Raw genomic sequence first — 22,660 nt, 5'->3', positions numbered from 1 at the left:
ACTGCCGATCACGGATACGCTCCAATAATGAAGAAACGAGCAACCGTGCAAGCTAATACTTGACTAGGCTCAGAAATATCCAACCTCACAAATCGATTGGCCAAAGCCTGAACATCCAGAGCAAACGGCCTCTCACCGATTGGAATATAAGAAAGACTGCCCATACTGGCTGACTTCCTACTCAAAGCATCGGCCACCACATTGGCCTTTCCCGGGTGATATAAGATAGTGATATCATAATCCTTCAACAACTCCAGCCACCTCATCTGCCTCAAATTCAACTCCTTTTGCTTGAAAAAATACTGAAGACTTTTGTGATCAGTGAACACCTCACATGCCACACCATACAGATAATGCCTCCAAATCTTCAATGCGTGAACAATGGCTACCAACTCTAAATTATGCACCGGATAGTTCTTCTCATGAATCTTCAACTGTCGCGAAGCATAGGTAATGACCTTGCCATCCTGCATCAACACTACACCAAGCCCAATGCAAGATGCATCACAATAAACAGTATAAGGCCCTGAACTTGTGGGCAAAACTAACATCGGTGTCGTAGTCAGAGCTGTCTTGAGCCTTTGAAAGCTCGCCTCACACTCGTTTGACCATCTGAACTGGGCACCCTTCTGGGTCAACCTGGTCATCGGAGCTGCGATAGATGAGAACCTCTCCACGAACCGACGATAGTAGCCTACCAATCCCAAGAAACTCCGAACCTATATAGCTGATGCTGGTCTAGGCCAGTTCTTGACTGCCTCAATCTTCTTCGGGTCAACCTAAATACCCTCTGCTGATACGACATGACCCAGGAATGCAACTGAACTCAACCAGAACTCACACTTCGAGAACTTCGCATATAGCTAACTATCCTTCAGAGTCTGAAGAACCACTCTGAGATGCTACTCGTGCTCTTCCTGGCTGCGGGAATATATCATAATATCATCAATGAAGACTATCATGAACGAGTCCAAATAAGGCCTGAACACTCGGTTCATCAAATCCATAAAAGCTGTTGGGGCATTTGTCCACCCGAATGACATAACCAAGAACTCATAATGCCCGTACCGAGTGCGGAATGCTGTCTTAGGGACATCGGATGCCCTAATCCTCAACTAATGGTAGCCAGATCTCAAGTCAATCTTTGAAAATACCTTGGCACCCTGAAGCTGATCGAACAAATCATCAATCCTCGGTAGTGGATACTTATTCTTGATTGTAACCTTGTTCAACTGCCGGTAATCAATGCACGTTCTCATCGAACCATCTTTTTTCTTAACGAATAGCACCAACGCACCCCAAGGCAAAATGTTGGGCCTAATGAAACCCTTCTCAAGCAAGTCTTGTAACTGCTCTTTCAACTCTTTCAACTCTGGCGGGGCCATGTGATATGGCGGAATGGAAATGGGCTGAGTGCCCGGAGCTAAATTGATGCAGAAATCAATATCCCTATCGGGTGGCATCCCCGGCAGGTCTGAAAGGAAAACCTTAGGAAACTCACGAACTACGGGCACAAAATCAATAGAGGGAACCTCAGCACTGGAATCACGAACGTAAGCCAAATAGGCCAAACACCCCTTCTCGACCATACGCCGAGCTTTCACATACGAAATAACACTGCGGGTAGAATGACCAAGAGTCCCTCTCCACTCTAAACGAGACAAATCCGGTAAAGCTAAGGTCATAGTCTTAGCATGACAGTCCAAGATAGCGTGGTAAGGTGATAACCAGTCCATCCCCAATATAACATCAAAATCGACCATGTCTAGAAGCAACAAATCCATGCGAGTCTCAAGACCCCCAATCACCACAATACAAGAACGATGGACTCGATTGACCACAATAGAATCACCCACCGGTGTAGACACATAAACAGGAATACTTAATGAATCACTAGGCATGACCAGGTACGGTGCAAAATAAGATGACACATACGAATACGTAGACCCTGGATCAAATAGCACTGAAACATCTCTATCACAAACCAGAATGGTACCTATAATGACTGCATCTGAAGCCTCAGCCTCGGGCCTAGCTGGAAGGGCGTAACATCGGGGCTGGACCCTACCACCCTGAACTACCTCTCTGGGATGGTCTGCTGCTGGCTGGCCTCCACCTCTAGCAGCCTGAGGTCCACCTCTAGGACCTCTACCTCCACCTCTAGCACCTCTACCCCCACCTCTAACTGTCTGGGCGGGCTGTGGAACACCTGGTGCCTGTACCATAGCACGAGAACCCTGATGCTGAGAGCTACCCGGTGCTCGAGGGCAAAACCCGGCAATGTGACCCGGATCACCACAAGTGTAACAAGCCCTCGGCTGCTGGGACTGCTGGCCCTGTCGACCTGAATGGCCACCTCGGAAACTCTGAAGCGGCGGTGCACTAATGGGAGCTAGTGGTGCACTGTAAGGCTACTGATCAGAATAATGCGTCTGAGAGCCACGACCACCTAAAGTACCATGTAAGGCCTGGAGAGCTGACTGAAAGGTCCTAGGAGGATGGCCTCTACCATATGAATCTCTACCTCTAGACGAGGTACCACTGAATCTGCCTGAATGACGGGGCCTCTTATCCGACCTATGACCACCTCCCTATGATAGAACCATCTCAACTCTGCGGGCCACATTGGCCGCCTCCTGAAAGGTGATTTCACTCCCAATCTCCCTAGCCATCTGAAGACGAATCGGCTGAATCAGACCATTAATAAACCTCCTCGCCCTCTCTCTCTCAGTAGGAAGTATGACAAGAGCATGACGAGCTAAGTCAATGAACTTGGTCTAATACTAGGTAACAGTCATGGAACCCTGCTGGAGGCGCTCAAACTGCCTCCGATAGGCCTCTCTCTGAGTAATAGGGAGAAACTTCTCCAGAAACAACACTGAAAATTGCTCTCAAGTCAAGGCTGGCGAACCGGCTAGTCTAGCTAAGCAATAATCCCTCCACCAAGTCTTGGCGGATCCAGACAAGCGAAATGTAGCAAAATCGACCCCATTGGTATCAACAATGGCCATGTTCCTAAGAACCTCGTGGCAGCTATATAGGAAATCCTGGGGATCCTCAGAAGAAGCACCGCTGAAAGTAGTAGTAAAGAGCTTGGTGAACCTATCCAACCTCCACAAAGCATCGGCAGACATCGCCGCTCCATCGTTGGTCTGAGCTGCGACACCCGGCTGAACTGCTCCAACTGGCTGAACCGCGGGAGTCTGAATCTGGGGAGCTACTTGCTCCAGAGTGTGTGTAGCAGGAGTCTGATCCCCTCCTCCAGCTTGTTAGACAGCTGGTGCTACAGGAAGAAAGCCTGCCCGGGTGACACTCTCCATGAGGCCCACTAATCGAACCACAGCATCCTGAAAAACTGGGGTAGCAATAAACCCTTCCGGGACCTGAGCTGGGCCCATCGGAACTGCTGGGGCCGGAACCTCCTCCTCAAAATCAACTTGAGGCTCTGCCACTAGTGCTGCTGCTCGGGGCTGAACTCTGCCCCTACCTTGGCCTCTAGCACGACCTCAGCCTCGCCCTCTGCCCCTAGTGGAAGCTGCTGTTGGGGGCTCGGGCTACTGAGCGGTAAATGAGGAAGCACGTGCTCTCGCCATCTGAGAAAGAACGGAGTAGGAATTCAATCAGTATTGGGAAATAGAACCACACGACAAGAAAGAACAAATGTGAAGATTTCCTAACTCTGTAGCCTCTGGAGGATAAATACAGACGTCTCCGTACTGATCCCTCAGACTCTACGAAGTTTGTTTGTGAACTGTGAGACCCATGTAACCTAGAGCTCTGATGCTAACTTGTCACGACCCGGATTTTCCACCCTCGGGAGTCGTGATGGCGCCTACTAATGAGAGCTAGGTAAGCTAACCCTTAACTATCTAATTCCTTACCAAATTACTTCCTTTTTACAATTACGAGCAATAACATAAAAACAGCAGAACTTTAAACAATTAAGCGGAAGATAACCATGAAATGTCTGAAGGCTACGTCTATTACAACTTTTAAAACCTCAAATACCCCAAAACCTGGTGTCACAGTGTCACAGACTATCTAAGAGTTTCTACATATAAGGTCTGAAGAAATGCAATACACTGTTTCTGAACAAAGGAAATGAAACAGGAAGTAGAGATAGAGGGAGACGCCAGGGCCTACATACTCTTATAGGTCTACCTTGGGTCTCCAAGTGGACTGAAGGAAGCCCTCCAACTACTATCTGAAAGCTGCTCCGGGATCTGCACACAGTGCAGAGTGTAGTATCAGCACAACCGACCCCATGTGCTGGTAAGTGCCTGGCCTAACCCCGGCGAGGTAGTGACGAGGCTAGGACCAGACTCCAGATAAACATGTGCAGTTATATAACATATGGCGGAAAGTAACAAGTAATAAGCAATTAAAGCTGGGGAAGGGAAACATGCTTCGGGGGTAGCTCACAAAACAAAATAACAAGAAATAACAAGGAAGCTAACAACATAACTTCTAACATAGATAAAGAGAAGTAAAGACAACTTTCACTTTCAGTTTTCATCTTGTTGTAGGCGTGCAACCCGATCCCATTTCTCATATCTTGTGGTAGGCGTACCACCCGCTCCCATTTCATAATATCTTGTGGTAGGCGTACCACCAGCTCCCATTTCATAATATTTTGTGGTAGGCGTACCACCCGCTCCCATTTCATCATATCTTGTGGTAGGCGTACCATCCGCTCCCATTTCATTACATCTTGTGGTAGGCGTACCACCTGCTCCCATTTACAAGTCATCACAAAATTACAAGAAATCCCGGCAAGGGAACAAAAATAATATAATAACTTCCCGGTAAGGGAACAACAATATCGAAACAGTCATACCGACAAGGGAGAATTAGCTATAACCAAATCCTAACTCATTTTGTACTCAGCTTAATTAATGACAATACTAAATCATAACTAAGATCTATGAGGATAAAATCAATCTTTACTCAATATAGGAGATCATTAATTAAAGCATCCGAAGTGCCATCTAAGAGCACAACAACGCTCAAATTTAAGACTCATGGTCATGCTCGACAGCAACGTATAGATACTCGTCATCATGCCTATACGTCGCACTCAACAAGAAGCAAGTAGCAATTAGGACTCAACTCCTAATCCCTCAAGTTGAGGTTAGACCGAACACTTACCTCAAACTTCCATGGCTAATTCAATCCTCAATTATCGCTTTTTCTCTCGAATTCGGCTCCAAATCGATTGTATATATACACAAATGACTTCACAGCATCAATAAATGCTAAACAATTCGAATCCAATGCCTAATTATAGCTTCCCAAGTATTCTTCCCAAAATCCCAAAAATCGACCCCGGGCCCGCTTGGTCAAAACACTAGGTTCGAACCAAAATCCGATAACTCATTCATCCACGAGCCCGAATATATAATTATTTCCAGAATTCGACCCCAAAACGAGGTCTAAATCACAATTAATTAAAAATTCCTAACTCTACCTAATTCCCTAATTTCTACCCTTAATTATATGTTTTAGGCCTAGAAATTCAATAGATGTTGATGAAAATGGAAGGAAATAAGTTAAAGATTACTAATCCAAGAGTTTATGGTGAAATGAGGCTTCAAAAGTCGCCCTAGAACTTTGGAGAAGAAAGAGTTTGTGAAATTTTGGTGAAATCCCGTAATGGGTTCTGTTTTGGGACTTTAAAATAACTGGGCAAAATCCTTCTTCGCGTTCGCGATAAGCTCAATGTGTTCGCGATGAGTCAGGTCTGAAGACCTTCGCGTTCGTGACACTGGGCTCGCGTTCGCGATGCTTTAGCACCTCGAGCCCTCGCGTTCGCGGGCCAGTAGCCGCGTTCGCGTAGAACAAATTGGTGGCCCCTCCCCTGAACCCTACGCGTTCGCGAGTGGAAGGACGCGTTCGCGAAGGGTTTCCCCCCTAAGCTTCGTGTTAGCGTCTCAACCTCCGCGTTCGTGAAGAAGAAACCGGGCACCTGGGATCTTTGCCTTATGCGTTCGCGAGTGAGACCACGCAAACGCGAAGAACAAAATCCCTGGGCACAACAGCAGAAAATCTGCAACACTTCTAAAGCCAAAAATCATTCTGAAACACCTCTGAAACACTCCCGAGCCCTCGGGGCTCCTAACCAAACACAGGCACTAACTCAACAACATCATACGAACTTATCCATGCGATCAAATCGCCTAAATAACCTCAAAATCAATGAATCAAACCTCAAAATCAAGAATTTTTTCTCAAACTTCATCAAGTTTCCAATTTAGAAATTTAAGTCCGAAACACGTCAAACGACGTTCGATTTCAACCAAATTTGACAGGAAGAACTTAAAACATATATAAGACCTGTACCGGGCACCGGAACCAAAATACCGGCCCGATACCATCGCTTTCTAATCAGATTTCATTTCCAATTTCCTTAAACATTTTCAGAAAACAATTTTACTTAAAAATTCATTTCTCGGGCTTGGGACCTCGAAATTCGATTCTGGACATATGCCCACATCCCATATTTTCCTACGGACCCTCCGGGACCGTCAAATCACTGATCCGAGTCCGTTTGCCCAAAATATTGACCAAAGTCAAACCTATTCATTTTAACATCAAAACTTAGCATTTTTCACAAAATTTCATATTTAAGCTTTCCGGCTACGCGCCCGGACTGCGCATGCAAATCAAGGTGAGTCTAAATGAGGTTTTCAAGGTCTCGGAAGCACAGAATGGATAAGAAAACAGGTGATGACCCCTTTGGGTCGTCACATGAGCAGAAGGGTATTTTCGTCCGGGCAATTAAAGTTTATTAAAGTATTGGCTAAAGACTAAAGACATTTTAAATGGTGGCTTAAAAGTAAATACATGTGTTATTAATGGCTAACCGTGCACTTCTCCCATCTTGACCCGGCCAAATTCAACCCAACCCGCCCATTTGCCACCCCTAGGTATATGCAACAAAGTAGTAAGAAAAGAGAAAATAGAGGGGAGAGAAAAGTGAATAGGTTAATAAGGATAAATATTGATCCCTCAATTAGTGGATCCCTATTTATTTTATGAATCTGGAATTAAATGTATGGACTTTAAAACCGGCTACGTTTGTAAATAAAGCTGCTACTTTTAAAATAAACAAGAAGTGATTTTATTTATGTTAAATAGTCTTAAATAAGTGACCTACAATGTAGAAATCTTTATTAGGTTTCTTCACAGGTTAATCCATTTGCTACAACGGATGTCGCAAAATGTCCTTATTTTTTTCCAACTCCGGTAGAAATGGACCCCCTTGACCAAAATGTATCAAGTTCTTTAAAATATACAATTATTTTGTTTACCAATAATAGGAAAAAAGGAATATAACATTGTTACAAGAAGCTAGGGACAAAAACACAGATATATGGTCCCAAACTTAATCATTGTCGTATTTGGCCTCATATCTAAGAAAATTAGTAGAGCAATTTGAGTTTTATACTCTCTCTCTCCCCCATTATTGTGACAACGAAGTATTAGCACCTGATTACAAATTTGTCTAAGTCAACTTTAATATTCTTCTTTAGATAATTTTATTATATTCGAGAATCCCCTTGACCTTATGAGCTAGATATTCATTTGTCACCTAACTTTTTGAAGAATGTATTATGATAATATAATATATTAGAATGACCTCCTGTCCAAAGTTCAAACCTCTTTGTTCGTTATTGTCAGTTGTGAAAGAACTAACAGCAGCAAATCAAGCCAGTATTAAAACATGCCTATTTAGATTTCTAACACATTTATGTTCAACTGAAAAAAAATTCATCTGACACATAGATAAATATTTAACAAACTTTAATCAAGTCAATTCAAGATAATTAGATATTTGTCTTTATGTTGGCTATTCTATATAAGAAACTAAGATGGAGAGCTTTTACATTCTATCTTGGATTTGGTATAGCCATTTGTACAAGACATATACAGTTGGTGAATAATATATTAGCATTACTATCTAGCAATACTACTAAACTTCAATCACAGAGAGAATTCAATACCATAAGGAACTACTACTTGTGTAAATTATTAGGCTCCATTTGTTTGAGGCTGAGAAGTATCATGAGCAAAAATTCTTTTAATGGCTTCTTCCTTCTCATCAATGAAGTCAAAGAAACTGTAGATCACCTGTGAACATCTGGTGTTTGAGGGAGAAGAAGGGTCGGCCTGCTTCCTTTTGTATCGTATATATTGGCGAATAGTTCTGAACAAAAAGACTACCAGAGCAAGAAGAGTGACAGCACCAGATAAAAGATAGAGTGCCCAAAAGCTGCTCAAGTGGAGTTGGTTAGGTTCTGAATCTTTTCTCCTATCTGCTGGACAACCTAACTGGCAAAACCATTTCTTGTGGATCTCTTGAAGTTTCCCATTCTCGGCCAGTTTCAGGATTGCTGTTGACATGTCTGTAGCTAGAGGAGAATCCTTCTGGAAAGCCTGCATTTCACACATAGCAAAGAAACATTCAGTTGAAAGTAATTGACCGTAACCATGCAATTAGAAGCGATTCATGTTTTCATCGAAAAATTGAAGTCATTTTGCCAAATTTTCTTGTTAGATGTTAATCAATATCCCGAGTCCATTTGAAGCTTAGGATCTCTAAATTGAAAAACTTTTTCGGCTCTTCTGCTACTAGTGGAATAGTCATGACGAAGTCCAAGGTTGTCAATAGGAGGTATGTAAATCAGCAGAAAGTTTAACTAAAATAAATAGTGCATATGAATAGACCACTTACAAAACCCCATCCGCTCTTAGTAAATGGTCGACCAATGATCCCAAAATCAGTACGATTTTGAAGGAATAACTCTACATATGGAAGTTCATCTACAATAGCCATCACTCCTCCATTTCCTGAGCCACGTCGTAGAGCACTTTCAAATTCTTCTGGGGAGCGTAGAGATATTAGTCTTGACGGAGATATGTTGAGATTGTCTCTCAAATAGCTATAAGCAAATGACCCAACTTGATATCCAATAAACGAGCTGCTTGTTATCAAACTTTCAATTCCTGTGATGGGTGATGAAAGTTGCTGCACTGTTAGAATGGATGTCAAACTTGCCGTATAGCTTGACGTGATCACCAGGAGTAAGAATAACCAAACCACCATTACCATTCGACCAAGAGTGCTTACGGTATTTTCTTCTGGAAATTTACAAATTAAAGTTACTTGCCTGCTAGAAGGATGGTTGATAATAAGACAAGACTTGATTCCATTACATATACTAAGATACCATAAAAAGTAGAATTGGAAAACCAAATGATGCTTACGGTTTGTTTTGAAAAGTGTCGAGAAGCTGAACCTGCATTATATTTGTAAAGAGTTAATACGAGATATGTTGGAAAGGGTGTGCAAACAGTCTTATTAGTATACCAGTATACAAGTAAATATAGAAGGATAACATAGGAACTCACAGGAACATTGTAATTATCTGTCTCTTAGGAGGACCACGAAAATCATCATTAACGCGATGCTCGAGTATCCATATGACCACCGCTATTATAAGAAATGAAAGAGCTGTAACACCCCACATTTCCGGTGTAAAAGGTTTGAGGAATACCCAAGCACTTGATTCTGAATTATCAATGGGAGCTACTATGACAAGGCCTGTGGACACATAAGGCTGGGTAAAATCGACTATCCTTGTCCTATTTGTGACAATAGCAATGTCTCCAACAACTGCATCAAAAACCTACAATCTTCAAAAGAATGAGTTACACTTCTTGTCATTTGCATCAGTAAGCTATAAGTGAATGGCTGCACAATTTTTTGTATGGAAGGGAAAAATTAGTAAGAAACAAGAGACAAATCTTTAGATGGCATTTGAACGGCGAGATTAGCATATATGATATACTCACATCATCTGCAACCATTGTTACAAGCTCATCATAACTTGGATTGGCAAGACCAGTACCAAATGGCTCAAATCTGAAAGGAACATCATAAGGCACAAGCTTTCGTGCTGCATAAAAGAGATCTATGCAATAACCTAGTACTTGGTGGCTGTCATTATTCAATGTCACAAAGTCAGTAAAACTGGCTCTTCTAGGAAATCCAATTCTCAAGGGTCTGTCATCATTAGCAATAACCCAACCACGTGGCTTTTCGCTCTTTCCACCAGGCCAAGTTACAATTTTGAGATTCTGATTTATCCTGGTAACTGCTGTTTCTTTGTTTTTGACTGCTTTCGGAGGTGAGATCGAGAGACCAGAAAAATTAGACCAGTAACCAACTGTGTGAATTTCCTGTTGCACAATGTTAATGATTTCATAACCACTACCAATAAGATTTCTATCTGGAGTGAAATGAATCTTTCCTGTCAAGCCAGTAAAGTTTGTTTGTGATAAGATATTCATTAGAAGTTCTCCACTATCAAATACTTTGAGTTTCCCAAGCTGTAGTTTATCACTTGTTGTACCATTTAACATACTGCTGAGAGAAAAGCTTATGTTGCCTCCGGCCTGTTGAAGTAGGTTATCAATTGAACGTGCAACGATCCACACAGTATCATAAGCATAAAGACCATATGTGGTCAACCCTGAGTGAACCAACTCATTCTGCTGCAATTTTCTCCAGCGAGACAAAAATGCCCTTTTCTGGATAGTTTGTGGAATATAGGGACGAAGGCCAACTACACCTTCAAGAGTGCTTAGATAAGATTCGTTTTTTGGGGGGAAAGAATCTAAAGTAGTAGAAAACCAATCTGTCATAAGCCACACGTAATCGCTCCCAGTCATTTTCAGCTTCTCGACAGCGTCGAAGAATCTTAATTGGGAGTCAGGATTGATATGCACAACAAAAACACGAGGCCCTAACGATTTCGATTGATTTAGCACATAAATCATATCACTGAGATTATAATTGATAGGTAATGGTAGCTTATAAGAGATCTTTGACATTTTCTTAGCAAGTGCATCAGTTAAAGCAGCTATTCCATTTCTCCCATAGTCGTCATCCAGAAATATGGCAATGACTTCTTTCCATTCGTAAAAGCTGACAATGTCGGCAACAGCTGCCATTTGGTACCAATCGCTCTGTGTGGTCCGAAGGAAAAAAGGGAACTGGAGGGAAGACAGTGTTGGATCAGTGGCAGCATATGATATAAGAGGAACTTGAAGACCATTAGCAATGAAAGAAATCATATGAGCTATTGCAGAAGATTGTGGACCAATCAATGCCACCACTTGCTTCTCAATTACCTGTAAAGCTGACAAAATGAATTGGAATCATAAATTATGCTGGAAAGATTCTTGAACATGAATTAGGACGTGATCTATGTGCCTCAAGATAATGTATACAAAGCAATCCTTTTTCTTTCTCGTAGTTGCTTAAATATACACTGCAGATGCTTATGATATCTTTAACTTAGAAAATCTGCCATCAGTTTTTGAGGTCAATTAAATACATACGTTCATTAATCTAGATAGAGATTAATATATAAAAGATGAAATCATTTTTTTACCTGGAATGAAAGAAAGATAATAAATGGATTTTACGGTGTGACTTTGAAGAAATTAGCTCTCTCAGTAAAGGAATAACACTTTATTGCTATAACTCTCCTAGAAAGAATTTAGTAATAAGAAGATAAAAAGTTAACAATACTATGCTCTTTAGACAATAATTAGGATGGAAATGCGACAAGCCTAAGTAGTGAACAAACATGCAAAACTGGTACTAAGAGAAAAAGAAACTGGAAATATTGCTGACAGATGAAGAATTAGAGGAAGATGAATTCACAAAGCATATCGTTCCACAAACCCAATTCATTTTGAAAAGAACAAATGAAAAAAGGGAAAGACAATGAATTCCAGAAACTAGAACTTAAGCTAAAATTGGTTTTCACCTCCTTCGTAGACCAACTAAGAATCTCCTGCTTCCATAAATTACACAAATCAACAACTCAAAACAAAAAAAAACAACAACTAAGTCTCAGTCCCAAACAAGTTGGGATCCATATAAACTCGACAACGACTATTGATACTCATTGGCTTTAAACTAGTAACCCATCATTGAAAATAGCTAATCAAATATGACTACTGAAACATCTCAAAGGTCCACCATAGACTTCCAAATTCCAAATAGGTAAAGATAAATTCTGAAATGATTACCACAAGAATTTCCCATTAACAACATGACAAAACTACAATTAACCAAGAGAAAGAGGTAAAAATGGCAGTAACATGTACCTTCAATGGACCCCTTAAAGACACTGCAATCAGAATCAGCCATAACCAAATTAAGCTTAATCCCATTTAGAATACTGGGATCCCCATTGATATCAGATACTGCTAACTCCATAGCAGTCTTTGCTGCCCTACCAATCACTGAATCAAAACTAAAAACTGCACCCACATTCACAACATTAGGCCTTTGACAGTTCCCATGTCTATTTTGCAGTACCAAAATGAAAACAAATAGTGCCACTGCCCCAAGAAACTTCATTCCCACCACTTCAGCAACTCGGAAGAGGACTCAAGAAACCATATATTTAAGTGATAAAGCCCCCTTTTAGGGAGTAACTTATTTCAAGTCTGTCAAATCAAGAAAACCAAACTTGACTTTAAAAAACCAGACCCTTATGGATTTTATATAAGGTCCTAGAATTTGCCTAACTTTAAGTAGTAATTTTCATGTGGGAAACAAGAGTGACCCATTTTTCTAGACTGAGAAAAACATGATAGATATGAATTCTTGAAATTAGTCAAGCAGCCTTAAGAAAATTGGAAATAGAGATGGTACAATGTGATGGTATAAAATGAGTTTGCAGCCAAATTTGAGAGACAAAAGAAAGGTCCCACAAGAGATTGACAGTGTATAGAGCTTGTTTAAAATATGAATCATTTTCCACAAGGGAAGAAGTTTAGGAGGAGATTAGAGAGAATCTAATCCTTACTATTGGAAGAGAAAAGACATAAAATAATGTATAAACTGACAAACATGTAGGATAATCCTCCAGTTGCAATTTTCTAGATATTTTTCTCTTCTACCTTTCTTTTTCAAATTCAAATGCACTAATTGCTAACAAAGAGGAAGTTGTCTCGACGAATTAATGATAGCAGCTACTCCTACAGAAAATAACTTGCACAAAATTCTGCATCACTACTATAACACGGATTATCATGTTTATTTTCATTTTAAATAATAACCGACAATGCAGATGAAAACTTATTTAATTTGCACGAGATATGATGTAAAGTAAGAACAAGTGTATTAGTAGTAGTTGAGTAAAAACACCTAAAATAACAAAATATCCTTTCAAATCATCTTACAGTATAATAAGTCGATTTACTTATTTTTTATACAAATTAAAATGATTATTTATGATATAATAAGAATTTTTAATAAGTTTGAATTCAATTATCTCTATGCTACAGTCGTATGGTTATAAATAAGTATTAAAGCTAATTCTTGATTCACAATCTTTAGTTTAAAAATTTTATAGGCAAAAAAATTAAGGAAATAGATTTTGTTTAATTTGCCAAGGTATGAAAACTATCATTATCCTTTGACATTCTTCATTAAGTAATTTTTTATCTAACAATAAGCATTTAAAATTAGAGGAGCAATATGTATGCTAAGGGTATTATGAAAAAAGTTATCCAATTTATAAGTAACATATTTTTTACTATTTAACTGGAGTCTATCAGAAACAGTCACTCTACCTTCGTAAGGTAGGGATAAGATTTGCGTATATTCCACCATCCCCAAACTTCACTTTATAAAATTATACTAGGCTTGTTGTTGTTGTTTATATTTTTTACTATTTCCTTTTTTCGTAGCAAATTTAATTCAAGTAGATTGTCCCACAAGAAATGTGAATGTTAAACATCATCCTCATTACTATTATATATCGTGTTATAATTATTGTATTGTAATAAAATAAAAGTAATGCAGTAAAATGTAAATAAGAAGAGATAGAAAGAAGGGAGAAGTGTTTTCTTCTTTCACTTTAATGTCTTTTTTTTATTGCAATTACATGGCATTTTATAGGCATAAAAAGTAAAGATGATGGACATAAAGTATGAAATTTAATCTTTAAGTTATTCACAACATGAGCATCCAATGTAGTATCCAAAGTAGTATCTAATGTACAAACTATTCATAACACTCCCCTTTGGATGTCCATGTAAGATAATGTGCCTTATTAAAAACTTACAAAAAAAATATTGGGATGTACATAGTTATTTATAATATGCATTGCTTGCTGCCTCATTAAAAACTTTACCAGGAAAACTCAGTGGGACAAAACCTTGGTTAAGGAAAAGAGTGCAGCGTGTAGTTACTCCCCCTGATGAAAAATCATTTAATGTCTCGAAGACGACGCATACCAATCTTATATATCAGCTTTTCAAATATTGAGGTTGGTAACGCCTTAGTGAACAGATCAGCCAAATTATCACTTGAACGAACTTGTTGTACATCTATTTCACCATTTCTTTGAAGATCATGAGTGAAAAAGAATTTCGGTGAAATGTGTTTTGTTCTATCTCCTTTGATATATCCTCCTTTCAATTGAGCTATGCATGCAGCATTGTCTTCATACAATATTATTGGAATATTCTCTTTCGAAGAAAGACCACATGTTTGTTGAATGTGTTGAGTTATAGATCTTAACCAAACGCATTCTCGACTTACTTCGCGAATGGCTATTATCTCTGCATGATTTGAAGAAGTAGCAACCATAGTTTGTTTTGTCGAACGCCATGATATGGTTGTACCTCCACTGATAAATAAATAGCCTGTCTGAGATCGACCTTTGTGTGGATCAGACAAATATCCTGCATCTGCATAACCAATCAATGATGGCTTGGATTCATTTGAATAAAATAAACTCATATCAATGGTCCCTTGGAGGTATCTGAATATATGTTTAATATCATCCCAGTGTCTTTGTGTTGGCGAAGTACTAAATCTTGTCAATAAGCTTACTGAGAAAACTATATCTGGTCGGGAATTATTGGCAAGATACATTAATGCCCCAATTGCACTAAGATATGGTACTTCGGCACCAAGAAGCTCTTCATCATTTTCATGAGGTCGGAATGGATCTTTCTTTATATCAAGTGATCTCACAACCATCGGGGTACTCAATGGATGTGCTTTATCCATATAGAATCGCTTTAAAATCTTTTCGGTGTATGTTGATTGATGGACAAATATTCCATCTTTCATATACTCAATTTGTAGACCAAGACAAAATTTTGTCTTTCCAAGATCTTTCATTTCAAATTCTTTCTTCAAACAGTCTACTGTTTTTGGAAGCTCCCCAGGAGTTCCAATGATATTTAAATCATCAACATACACGGCGATTATAACAAATTCAGATCCAGACCTTTTTATAAAGACACAAGGACAAATTGGATCATCCTTGTACCCTTCTTTCAACAGGTATTCACTCAGGCGATTGTACCACATACGACCTGATTATTTCAATCCGTATAAAGATTTCTGAAGCTTTATTGAACAAGTTTCTCGAAAATTTTTATGCTTCTGGCACTTTAAATCTCTCAGGTACTTTCATAAAAATTTCGTTGTCTAATGATCCATACAAATAGGCTGTAACAACATCCATTAGATGCATATCAAGTCTTTCTTGCACTGTCATATTTATGAGATACGTGAAGGCTATAGCATCCACTATAGGAGAATATGTCTCCATATAATCAATTCCAGGCCTTTGGGAAAATCCTTGTGCCACAAGTCACGCTTTATATCTAACGACTTCATTTTTATCATTTCGTTTTCGCACAAAAACACATTTATACCCTATTGCCTTTATGCCTTCAGGTGTTCGAACTATGGGTCCGAAGACTTCACGTTTTTCAAGTGAAGTTAACTCTGTCTGGATAGCATCTTTCCATTTTGGCCAATCATTTCTCTGTCTACATTCATTGACAGATTTTGGTTCAAGATTCTCATTTTGTTGCATTATTTCAACAACAACATTATATGCAAAAATATTATCGATAACAATATTATTTCGGTTCCATCTTTTCTCGATTGAGACATAACTTATTGATATCTCTTCATTTTCATTATTTTCAGGTACCTGGACCTCTCCTAAGGTCTTATCATTTATTACGTCTTGGGGCTCTTCTTGAGCCACTACCTCTGTGTTATGTTCACTTTGATCGCTTACTCCTTTTCTTCTTCAAGGATTTTTATCTTTAGAACCGATTGGTCTACCACGTTTCAAGCATGGCTTAGACTCATTTGCTTTAATTAATTGTCCTGCCGGGATATCAACTCGAATTGGAGCATTAGCAGCTAGAATATGTGACTTAGTCACCCTTGGTAGGTCAGTGAATGCATCTGGCAATTGATTTGCAATATTTTGTAAATGAATAATCTTTTGAACCTCTTGTTCACATTGATTTGTTCGAGGATCTAAATGAGACAGTGATAATGCATTCCAATCTATCTTCTTTTTCAGCTGCTTATTTTCTCCCCCTAATGTTGGATATACTGATTCATCAAAATGGCAATCAGAAAATCTTGCCGTAAATAAATCTCCAGTCATCGGCTCTAGATATTTTATAATAGAAGGAGATTCATATCCAACATATATCCCCAACCTTCTTTGAGGACCCATCTTTGTGCGTTGTGGTGGAGCAATTGGAACATATATCGCACAACCAAAGATCCTAAGATGGGAAATATTTGGCTCCTGACCAAAAGCCAATTGCAATGGGGAGACTTTATGATAACTTGTGGGCCTTATCCGCACAAGTGCTGCTGCGTGCAAAATAGCATGACCCCATACTGAAATGGGAAGTTTTGTTCTCATAAGCATTGGTCTAGCAATTAATTGGAGGCGTTTGATCAATGATTCTGCTAGACCATTTTGTGTATGAACATGTCATAAACTTGAAAAAAACACAAAAATTGTACTTTATTTTGGTACTTTATATAAATTCGAAAATTACAAAAATATATAGTTCTATTAATGTTTGCAGTCATTATAATTTTGAAAAATACAAAAAAATATTACTTCATGTTTTATCTTTATATATAAAAAACGAAAATTAGAAAAATAGTTTTATTAATATTTTGTAGCTATTTTAAATCTTGAAAAAATATTTAAAAAAAAAAGATATAGTGTTGTTTAAATATTAGTCTTATTTTTGGTAGTTGTTTTGCTTACATAGGGCTAGTTAAGCAACGTTTCCTATTTCTCGGGTCCGGGCAAAAGAATAATATTCGGGTTCAAACTACCCGGTTTTAGGCCTAATTTCGGACCTAGCCCATAATAAACCGAGTCCAGGACACATGGGGAACCCCACCACGCGTGGGGGACACAAATCTCGAACCCCACCACGCGTGGGCTCATTTCCCTGGGCAAGGGATACTAAATACACAGACAAACACTGTCAAGAGGAGACTTTTTGAAATTTTGAAAGGGGGACTGTAGATCTATCTTCTTCCTCAAAAGGAAGAAGAAGCAAAACCCTACGAAAAGAAAAAACCAAACAGGCCCATCGACCTACTGTCACAACCAAACACCACCTCCGTCAACTGCCCAAACGACCCTACACCACACACTGCCTCCGTCAACAACCCGCCAGTCCACATCCGCCATTGCCGCCCGCTACAAGCTCCAGCTCCACCCAAACTGAGCTGCTGCTGCATCCGTCCAAAGCCACCATCAACGACCACAACCCAGTCGCACCCCTCGTCGCAACCAGCTCCCCCCATCGCCTTCTTCCTCACCAAAAAAAAACCTAGCAAAAACCCTAGTAGCCCTCCCCGTCAACCACCAGAAAAACCAGCAGTTTGCATCGCTGTTGCTGCGTTCTTCTACTCCCTCACGTCCAAAACGCCATCACCAACGTCCGTCGACCACCAGCTTCCCCCCTTTCGTTGTCACTGTTCCCCAGCTCACGTCCGAGCTCCAGCCATTAATCATGGCCCCCTACTCCCTCACTAACAGACCCGTCACCTTCCCCATCACCCTCCCATCGTGAAACCACCAACAATTAGCCCTCGACCACTGCCAAAACAAGCCCGTCAACAGCCTCCTTGCGTCGACCTTACTATTGTCGACATTGTTCATCTTTTCGCAAGCAGCTGTTGGTGGCTGCGATTCTACCTTGCCGAGCCTTCTGTTTTTCCGTCGAGGTCGACTTTGGTCCGAGCTTTCTATTTCATCGAGGTCGTCTTTGGTTCGTCGGGGTCCGGTACGTCGAGTTTGTTCCGAGGTTTCGTCGTTGTTCCTCGTCCAGTGAGGTCCGGCTTGAGTTCCGTCGGGGTCGTGTTTGTCGTCCTGAGTTTGCCGAGGTTCAAAGGTTAGTAAACCTCAAGTATTAGATAAGGAAATGTTACGTTAAATGTTCGAAGATGCAATATAGAAATTGGTATGATAATTTTCTGCTTATGTTTTCATCGTATGCATTTTTGCTCATTTTGCGTTATGTGATTCTTGTTTATTTGATGTCATTTAATTAAGTTTGACTAGTTGTTCTATGACACAAGTTTGACGTTAATTTGTTCGGGGTCCTTTGCTTAGTTCATTCGGACAAAAATTAGCATTAGTACTTGTTGTTACTACTTCCGAAACACTCGTTCACTAAACTCATTTTATTAATTTTTTGAGAAGTTATGAGATTTTAGTTGTAAAGAAGCCGTAAGGTTTAGTATTGTTAAAGGCGTAAAAATGGCATCCTTTTAAAAAAAAAAAAAAATAAATAAATAAAACAAGACTAGCTTCGCCAAATAAAAAATGTACAGATTGCGGAGCCCTCACAAAATATATGTGTTAAATACTTAGATTCCGGGACGGGCCGTTTAGCAAATTTCACGGCCCCACCCAAAATAATAATGCGCTAGTTGCTTTAGGCGCGCCTTTAATAATTTATTCTCCCTAACTCGGGTGCACATTTATGTGACCCAAATCCAAATCTCAGCAGAGTTGAAATGTGTCTCTAAATCGCGGGTTCATTGATTGTAACGTGGTTCGAGATGCATGTCCACGACGTTGCAAATTCTTTTTAAAAAATAAGAATGAGATGAGCCTCGCCGAATAAAAATACAAATTGCGGGGCCCTCAGTAAACACTTGCTTTAAATTACTCAGAATTCAGGAGGGCCGTTTAGCGAATTTCACGGTCTTCCCAAAATAATAACGCGATAGTCTCTTTAGGCGCATGTTTAATATTTTACTTTCTTAAGCCTGGGTGTGCATTTCATGCGACCCGAATCCAAATCCCAAAACATCAAATAAAACGTGTTCCGGATTGTGGGTGCATTTCATGTGACGCAGTCCAAAGACGTGTTTTAAGCGATGTTCACATTTCTTTTAAAAACAATAATAATAAAGCGGTTAAAAGATAAAATTTGCACACAAGTTCATATTTGTATAAAATCAGATAATTAAGCCGAATATAACAGTTGAGCGACCGTGCTAGAACCACGGAACTCGGGAATGCCTAACACCTTCTCCCGGGTTAACAGAATTCCTTATCCGGATTTCTGGTACGCAGACTGTAATATGGAGTCATTCTTTTCCTCGATTCGGGATTAAAATTGGTGACTTGGGACACCCTAAATCTCCCAAGTGGCGACTCTGAAATAAATAAACCAATCCCGTCTCGATCGTCCTTTAATTGGAAAAACTCCCTACGCCCCTCGCAGAGGCAGAAAAAGGAGGTGTGACAGCTCTGGCGACTCTGCTGGGGACAAATACCCAGAACCACTGGTTCAGGGTTAGAAATTCGAGCTTAGATAAGTTGTTATATTTGGTTTTATCTGATTTTTACATGTTTGAGCCTAATGTGCTAAATGCTGCTTTTACCGTTTTGATATTATTTGAACTGTACATATAAACTGTGCCGAAACCCATTTTCTCTCTGAGTCTTCTGAATCATGAAGAAGAGTGTACTTCGTACGACTTCTTTTCTGTATAGTGTCAAGTCCCAATTTAGAACGAGGTTTGGATAAGTCGCAAAGCCGGTGAAGCTTCTGTATTCCCGGACTGTCGCCTCCTCCTCGGCTCGAGCTGTCCGCTCGGGTAAGCCAGGTCTAGAACAAACACCCAGGTTCTGAACCTAGTATAACAAAGCCACATGCCGAATCCCTAGTAGGAACGTTTGTTTGCATCACGTGCATCTGAATTTGGAGGCTCAACATAGGGGTTGGGTCTGTCTAGGACAGGTGTACCAAAAAATGAAAATGACCATCCTGATGCATCTTACTTGCTGCTACTTGCGCATTTATTTGATTCGGACTTGTGTGTAGACCGATTTTTGAATATCAGGAATATTGTGAAATTAAAAAAAAGGAAAAAAAATAGCAGTTAGGGAATTGATTGTTTATTTTTGAAGAAAAAAAAAACAATGCCCAAATACTGTCGAAACTCTGCCGAAATTTTGAGAAAATGAAAAAAAATATTTTATTAGTTTGTTTTACTAAAATCAAAGGAAAATAGAGAAAAAAAGAGTCGTTATTCTGTCTTGTTTTCAAAAATAGAAAAGGAAAATTGTTTGTCTTCCCATGGAAAATGAAAATGAAAAAGAGTCTTATTTTTAAAATAGTTTTTCTATTTGTTTATGAAAAGGCCAAAAATAAAAGAAAATAAAAAGAGTCTTGCGTTGAACGTGGTTTTATTATTGTTGCAATATATATATAAATATAAATCCAAAAAGTATTTTTCTTTATTTCCTTTCTAGAAAAATTTTTTTAGACCCCCAATTTTCAAGAAAAAATCCAAAAATATTTTCCATTATTGATGTCTTTAGAAAATCTTTTTAATTGTTTTAAAAAAATATATAAAATTATTTTCTTTTAATTTCTTCCTAAAACAAAAATCCGAAAATATTTTCATTCTTCTTTCAAAATTGAAAAGAAAAGTCAAAATTCAAAAATATTTTTAGAAGCATTTCTTTCATTGAAAATAAAATTCCAAAAATATTTTCTTTCTTGTTTAGAAGTTTCTCTTTCAAAATTTAAAAAAAAAACTCTTCTTTATAAGTATTTCCTTCAAAAATAAATAAAAACAATAATAATAAAAAGAAAAAGGGTTAGTTTATTTACTTTATTCATGATTGCCCGAACTACGCAGGTTTGATTCTCACCGGATGTGAGATACGTAGGCAACCCTCATCGGGTCCAACCCCGCCTTTTGCTAAAAAGCCAAAAACCAATAAATAATAATAAAAAAGAAAAAATATGTCAAATTTTAATTTTTGTCATAAAGAAGTCGGGTGACGCTGTTTTATCAAAACATAGCCGAATGTCCCCGAAAGGGACGCCGGAAGGCTGACTTTGCATGAACAGCCACCTTCGGGTCATTTTTAAGACTTGGTCCAATTGACCCCCACAGCCTAAAAATCTTCGTCCCCGAGACGTTGAAAGGCCGTGTTTGCAATATTGACTTTTCTAATTTGAAAAACGATAAAAAAGAGTTATAAATAAGTCAGGTGATGCTGTTTTGTCATAAATAGCCAAATGTTCCCGAAAGGGACGCCGGAAGGCTGATTTGGCATAAACAGCCACCTTTGGGTCATTTTGAGATATGGACCCACACAGCCTTAAAAATCTTCGTCCCCGAGGCGCTGAAGGGCCGTGTTTGCAACACCAGGGTTTTATTGCAATTTGAAAAAAATAAAATAAAGAGTCAGCGTTCAGGTGAATACCGTTCGGATTTTTGGTCAAAATAAGCCGAGCCAGCTTCGGCCGCGTCTTAAACCGTTCTTGCCGAAATAGCCTTAGAGTATCTTTCAGTTGTCGAAAGGTTATTTTTGTAAAAGAACGGACAGGTTTGTAAAGTGTCATAAAATAATCCTCCCCGGCCTCAAAATTCATGTGAAATTTGGAAGGGGCCACATTTGCAAAAATAACCATTTGGTTGCATTTGTCGAACAGAGAAAGGGAGCTAGCCTTTTGTTTTTGAGTTTATAAATCTCTCGATTAGAATATATGGGTTGTTTGATTTTCAAGTTTGTAGGTCATCTTTAAACCTTTGAAACCCAGTTTGTTTTATTATGAAAGTTGATAAGAAAAAATGTTTATTATTGTTTATCTTTTATTGGTCCGAACTACGCAAGGTCTGATTCATGCGGGGTCATGATACGTAGGCAATCTCCATAAGATTCGACCACAACAAAAAATGAAAAAGAAAATGAAAAAAAGGGAAAAAGATGTTGCTAGTAATAAGAAGAAAAGAAAAAAAATGAAAAAAAAACGAAGAAAAATGAAAAAAGAGAAAAGGAAAAAATCGAAAAAAAAAAGAAAAAAGATGTTAATAATGGGGACCGACTGAGTCCATTCTAACCTGTTTGTTTTGCAGATGTTGTTAAGGTGGTTGGTTTGTGGTAAGCCAGACAATGACACCCAGAATCCTTTACTTGCACCTCATGATACACACTCTGCTGGGATCATGCCTGATAACAGAAGCACTCGAATCCTATTGGGGACTTGTTGACTAAGGTTGATGATATTGAAGTTGGTAATGGTCTAGGCAATGCTGATGCGAAACTCAGTGGCTACGATGCCAAGTTTGATAAAATGGGAGGACGCTCCGTTCCTTGGTTAGCAAGAGAAAAGCTTGTGGTGGTTTATTTTGTTGTCATTTCTGTTGTTCGGATTATTAGGATTGTAATTCGGATTTTGTCCTGTGTCAAACCTTCTTATCTTTCCATTTTTTTTATCATAGCGGTTTGTTTAAGTT

The 22,660-nt window shown here is 39.1% G+C and overlaps 1 protein-coding gene across 2 annotated transcripts; it reads right to left on the bottom strand.

The window, feature by feature from the left end:
* Positions 1–7,786: 7,786 nt before the first annotated feature.
* Positions 7,787–12,895, bottom strand: LOC104217217 (glutamate receptor 3.7). 2 transcript variants are annotated; one of them, XM_009767404.2, is made up of 6 exons: positions 12,184–12,895; positions 9,856–11,204; positions 9,412–9,689; positions 9,268–9,299; positions 8,735–9,141; positions 7,787–8,436 (listed from the first exon to the last, which is right to left on the bottom strand). In XM_009767404.2, the coding sequence occupies exons 1-6, from the start codon at positions 12,437–12,439 to the stop codon at positions 8,032–8,034; spliced, it is 2,727 nt and encodes a 908-aa protein (XP_009765706.1). In that variant the 5' UTR covers positions 12,440–12,895; the 3' UTR covers positions 7,787–8,031. The 2 variants fall into 2 exon arrangements, with proteins under 2 accessions (XP_009765706.1, XP_009765707.1); XM_009767405.2 differs by having other exon boundaries at positions 9,856–11,196; positions 12,184–12,365.
* Positions 12,896–22,660: the final 9,765 nt, after the last annotated feature.

The sequence above is a fragment of the Nicotiana sylvestris genome, chromosome 7, assembly GCF_000393655.2.
Source record: "Nicotiana sylvestris chromosome 7, ASM39365v2, whole genome shotgun sequence".
NCBI lineage: Eukaryota > Viridiplantae > Streptophyta > Magnoliopsida > Solanales > Solanaceae > Nicotiana > Nicotiana sylvestris.
The sequence above is the reverse complement of the archived record's forward strand: the minus strand, read 5'-3'. Positions and strand labels throughout refer to the sequence as shown.